The sequence below is a fragment of the Triticum aestivum genome, unplaced genomic scaffold (assembly GCF_018294505.1).
Source record: "Triticum aestivum cultivar Chinese Spring unplaced genomic scaffold, IWGSC CS RefSeq v2.1 scaffold58657, whole genome shotgun sequence".
NCBI lineage: Eukaryota > Viridiplantae > Streptophyta > Magnoliopsida > Poales > Poaceae > Triticum > Triticum aestivum.
Genome location: NW_025233782.1, coordinates 1 through 5,746, shown reverse-complemented (window position 1 = coordinate 5,746; position 5,746 = coordinate 1). Strand labels below are relative to the sequence as shown.

Genomic DNA, 5,746 nt, shown 5'->3' with positions numbered 1-5,746 from the left:
GCTGACCTGGATAAGTTAGTGGGTCCCAAGCTGTGGATCCCGCTCACCTGACCAATGCTGAGTTCGATAAGTTAGTGGGTCCCATGTTGTGGGTCCCGCTCACCTGATTCGAGTTTTAAACATGTGTCTTTGGATTAGGCAGCAGTGTCGCATGGGAGCTATTTTTTCCAACGCAGATGTCGCATGCGAGCTATTACAACCAACTACGTCGCATGAGAGACAATTCACACCAACGACGTCACATGGGAGCTATTTGCCCAATTTTGGAGAGAGACAACACGGACGCACACCTAGCCGCCGCCACCAAGAACCCTAGCTTTCTGCCTCCCACCGGCGCCGGCGCCGGTCCATCCCGTCTCCGGTGGCCGTATGGCCATGGAGGCGGAGTGGATCTCGGCCCTTGCCGGTGGGAGGGCTCCATTTTTAGATCTTTTTTTGAGCTTTGTTAGGGTTTGTGTCCTGCTCAGGAAGGCGAGACGGTGGCGGCTCCCTGAAGATGGAATAAAGGTCTCTCCTCCTAGCCCCCGTTCCGGTGATGCGTCTTGCATCGTCGGTGGGCGTGTAGAGTTGTGTCTCCGGCAGATATGTCTTTGGTGGATTTCCTCGGATCTGTTTGTCGTTCGTCTTCGTTCGTGTGTTTCAGGTTGGATCCTTTTGATCTACACTCTTCATCCGCGGCGGTTGCTATTCTGGTGCATTGGTTCTATGAGGCCTTAGCACGACGACTTCCCGACTGTCTACTACAACAAGGTTTGCCCGGCTCTGGCGAGGGAGGGGCGATGACAGCGGCGCGCCTTCGGCTCGCTTCAGTGCTTGTAGTCGTCGCTAGGTGGTCTACGGATCTGGATGTAATTTTTATTATTTCTAGTTTTCGTTCTACTACTGTGATTGAAGATGAATAGATTGGAAGTTTTTCCCGCAAAAAAAAGGAGCTCTCAGTGGTGAGGGCATGGACAGATGGTCGTTCTCCAACGGCATGAACTGATTGCCGAATGCTTGTGGGCGGAACATGGAGCCGTCGTACCTGAGAGATGTTCCAAAAAAAAAAAAACCGTTACCTGACCGTTAGACCTTGTGCATACTGTGCTGAGCATCCCTCTCCTGTTCTGCTCCTGTGCTTGCAGCCATGCCAGTCTGTGCACATGGTTTTTGTGAGCTGCATGCACCCTGTAAATTGCTTTCTTTCTCGATCCGTATATATCAATTAAAATGACACACAAGCTTTCGTATTCACAAAAAAGGATCTCACTGATGCCATGGCCATCATGCCTTCTGTATAGGGCATACGGTTATGCCTTTGGGCTATATGTGAGATATAATTCTGCAATATATTTGGCGTTGGTGCAGTGCGGGTTCATGGAAAAACGGAAGAGGATGGTGAGGAGAAGAGGACGATCGTAGGAGAGGTAGAGAACGCATCTAGTCATGAGGGACACTTTTCGGAAGGGACACTTTTCGTGGTACTCAAAGCCAAAGATGGCGACGACTGTTGCAGGTGTGTTGAATTTATGTCCATGCCCTCTCAGCGCTGGTGTCAAGAAAGAAGGAAGCAGCGTGGCGGCAATTGTACCGTGGTCGAAGATGATGACCTGTTTGTGACTGGTTGCAGATCTTTCTGCTGCAGGGGTCTTCTTTCAAGATTCAGGTATGATGACACAGGGCTCCGGAGATCTTCTTGTGTTATGGTTGTCTTAGGATACTCTAGGTGTTCATGATCCTTTGTGTTTGCGTTTCAGTGTGCTTGTAAGAGTCAACTACTTTGTACTGATTCGTAATTTGAATGAAGAATTTCTCTCGAAAAAAGAGAAGGCATCTAGTCATGAGGGGTAGAGATGGTGCATGTACAATTGTTTTTACCTGACTATAAATCTGTACTTTTAGGACTCTAATCACGTTCGTTTACATGATCTGAACAGTATATTTAAGATTTAGAGTTTAAATTTACTTGGTTTCTATGAATTATCTTTATCTGGAATACGCCATATATTAAAGTAGAAGAATGGGTATAGAACCCACCACAATGTACACGATGTTACATGAGAGATGAGAGTGATATCACTCTCCATCCACTACCACACTCCTCTCAACTATACAAACTACTGATATCCCTGCCAACCTTAGCTAGATCAGCAAAGAAAGCGCCCAAATCTTCCTTGAGCAAGCCTGCCGATCTCCACGCTCTTCCTTCTTGTTCGATCATACGAAGTACCTGAGATGTTGAAGGTGATGCACCATCAAATACAATTGTGTTTTGATGTTTCCATTATTCCCCTTGTGTTAGCGTTACGAGGGTCCTCAAAGCTTTCTGTGTGCATCTGTTCGATCTCCTCGTGTTGCGCCAATCTACAAGGCGATCGTCTAGTGGGAGTCTGCCCATGATCCCCCAAAGCGCTCCGAATCGAGAACTGGACCGTGCGCGCAAAGATACATGTTAGCATGATGTGGTTAATCATCTCGTCATGCCGATCGCATAGAGGGAATGAATCCTGGTGTGGTAAACCTCAATGAGCAAGCCTGTCAGATGTCCAACATCGATCCCGGAAAGCCAACCACAAGAAGAAAAGGCATTGAATCGGTGCCTTTTGTTTCCAAACAAAATCAGAGTATGGAGCCACCATTTGTCCCGCAAATTTCTGCGGATCATCGTGGAGACTCCATTGGTCTATGTACTTCTGACTCTAATCGCGTTTGTTTACCTAATCTGAACCATATATTTAACACCTAAAGGTTAAATATTAATTTTTTTTGGAGAAATTTATGTGTTCTCCGAGAATTAATGTGAAGGCTACATTAATGCATTTAATCAGTAATTATAAGATAGGAGTGAATCAAATGAGAAAAGACGGGTAGAGAGAAATAAATTATAGTACAAATCAATAGTAAGTCTAGCTGTGCATTCAATGTTGATCACATGGTTACACAGATGAACACCGGTTTCCTTTTTAGATACACTGCCATTAAATTATTTTCATGATATCATTCCTACCTTTCTTACTTATATTTCACTCGGTACGATGCATGCACCAGGATGCCACATAAGCCCTTCTTGGCGGGACCAGCACCACGGGCCATACGGATGTAGCCGTTTTCACCCCATTTTTCTCCTCATGAGTTTTTTATTATCCAGTAATCTATGCGTTTCTTGGGGTCATGCTCATCGGTGGTGCCATAGCCCACCACCGTCATTCCGTGGGTCTGATTTGTCCCACACGGACCCACAAAGACACCTCCTCCATAACGTCGGAAGCTCTTTGTGTCAAGCAACACAACGACAGGTTGGGCCGCCACCGCCTGCAGCAATGCCACCTCATCATTATTAGGCACCCATTTGAAGCCGCCGATGGTGACGACGGGGTTCTTTCTTTTTGGCACCAAGCAATAGCCATGCTCACCGGCAATGTATGGGTAGTCAGCCTCTGTGGCGATGCCGCCGTTGTTGATAATGTACCTGAAGGCCGATGGCACTCTGCCGTTACGACAGCCAAAACTTCCCTTGTCACAGTCTATGAGCTGCTGCACGGACAACGACTTTAGACTCCTGGTCCTTATGGAGTTGATGCCCTCCACTGCCGCCGCCGCCGCGAAGGCCCAACAAGCTCCGCACCCTCTCTGGATCTTCACGCTTGTCACTGCCGACGGGCGTTGGTCATACCCTGTCATCCGCCAATCTACAAACATTGGGAAGTCGTTGCACGCTGCAACGGCACCCTGTGTGAACCGGCCTTGGCGTCGCTTCCCGCCATCTGACAGGAGGTCAGAGCAGCGACCGTGCGTGTGGTCAATCTCTTCATCGGTCATGTCACCAAAGAGGTTGAGGCTCAGCTTGTAGGGTGCGTCCCCTTGGTTGAATTTGTGGATCATGTGAGCATTCTCCTTGAATACGCTGAAGCGCATGGCCTTGTCACGAAGGTCGCGCCTCACATTGTGATGCCCAGACCAGCGCTCGTACAGTGCCCATAGGGACTCCTCTGACGTCAAGTCTCTATCAGTGATGTCCATAGAGCTCGCCACCATCATAGCGGCAGCAAGCACAACGGCCATGAGTAGTATTATTGCAATTTCTCTTGCCATTGTAAGTACTAAGCGGTTGCTTCAAGTGTCCTAGGTATCTAACTGTGTAGCGCAGAGTGTCCTAGGTAGCTTTCATCCTCCTTATATAGCAGAATTCTCGTGGTGCACACACAGTTTCTGTGTATACCCTGAATAAACTAGGAATTGCTGAAGTAGTGAACCGACCATAGGCAAGGTTATCACCAGAAAATTTTGAGGTACACAATGAATCTGGAATCTGCTAGTAATTGTTAGAGACATTTGTGCATATGTAGCACATATCAAAGTAGTCTATCTCTATATATGTATTTGAATTTATCTATATCTATATCTATCTATTTATCTATCTATCTGCGTATACTCCGAATTTAAGAAATGGTGAAGTAATGGACCGATCGTGTAGGCAAGGTCGTCACTAGAAAATTTTGGGCTACAAGGTGAAGCTGGTAGTAATTGCTAGAGATATTTGTACATATCTAGCACATATCAAATCTGTCTATCTCTATATCCATATCTATCTATCTATCTATCTATCTATATATCCATATCAAATCTGCTAGTAATTGTTAGAGATATTTGTGCATATGTAGCACATATCAAAGTAGTCTATTTCTATATATGTATTTGAGTTTATCTATATCTATATCTATCTATCTGCGTATACTCTGAATTTAAAAATGGTGAAGTAGTGGACCGATCGTGTAGGCAAGGTTGTCACTAGAAAATTTTGGGCTACAACGTGAAGCTAGTAGTAATTGCTAGAGATATTTGTACATATCTAGCACATATCAAATCTGTCTATCTCTATATCCATATCTATCTATCTATCTATCAAATCTGCTAGTAATCGTTAGACATATTTGTGCATATGTAGCACATATCAAAGTAGTCTATGTATTTGAATTTATCTATATCTATATCTATCTATTTATCTATCTAGCTATCTGCGTATACTCTGAATTTAAGAAATGGTGAAGTAGTGGACCGATCGTGTAGGCAAGGTCGTCACTAGAAAATTTTCGGCTACAAGGTGAAGCTGGTAGTAATTGCTAGAGATATGTGTACATATCTGGCACATATCAAATCTGTCTATCTCTATATCCATATCTATCTATCTATCTATCTATCTATCTATCTATCTATCTATCTATCTATCTATCTATCTATCTATGCACACATAGGGTGAAGTACAGGAAAAATAAATGAAGATTAGTGAAACACATACTCGGCGAAACCCTATTTAACTCCGGTGAAGAGTAAGCCGAGTGTTACACTCATAATACGGTCCTCAATTTCATTTGGACCGGCTTAAGCCGTGTAAGCCGAGTGTCACTTCACGCCTATTCGGCTTATATATAAGCCGAGGATAAAACATAGGTTCTTGGCAGCATGTATGATGACCGGATGTCGCTAAAGGAGTGTTTGATGATTTTTTTGTACACACTAAACCACATGTCTAGAAAATAGACAATTAAGCATCTTTGGAACACCCCTCAGAGTTGCTTGCTCCACGGGGCGATACTTCAGCCCAGTTCTTTTGCCAGAATGTGGGGATTCTCCTAGAATCCGACCCCTACCCAGCTTCTCCCAGAATCTTTGAGCCACATTTGTTTTACAATCCTATCTAGTTAGGGTCTAATTAGATAGGATTGTAAAACAAATGGGCCTCAAAGATTCTAGGAGAAGCTGGGTAGGG

The 5,746-nt window shown here is 44.8% G+C and overlaps 1 protein-coding gene across 1 annotated transcript; it reads right to left on the bottom strand.

The window, feature by feature from the left end:
- Positions 1 to 2,869: 2,869 nt before the first annotated feature.
- Positions 2,870 to 4,195, bottom strand: LOC123176107 (vignain-like). The gene has a single exon (XM_044590492.1). It carries the CDS (start codon positions 4,069 to 4,071, stop codon positions 3,106 to 3,108), a length of 966 nt encoding a protein of 321 aa, XP_044446427.1. The 5' UTR covers positions 4,072 to 4,195; the 3' UTR covers positions 2,870 to 3,105.
- Positions 4,196 to 5,746: the final 1,551 nt, after the last annotated feature.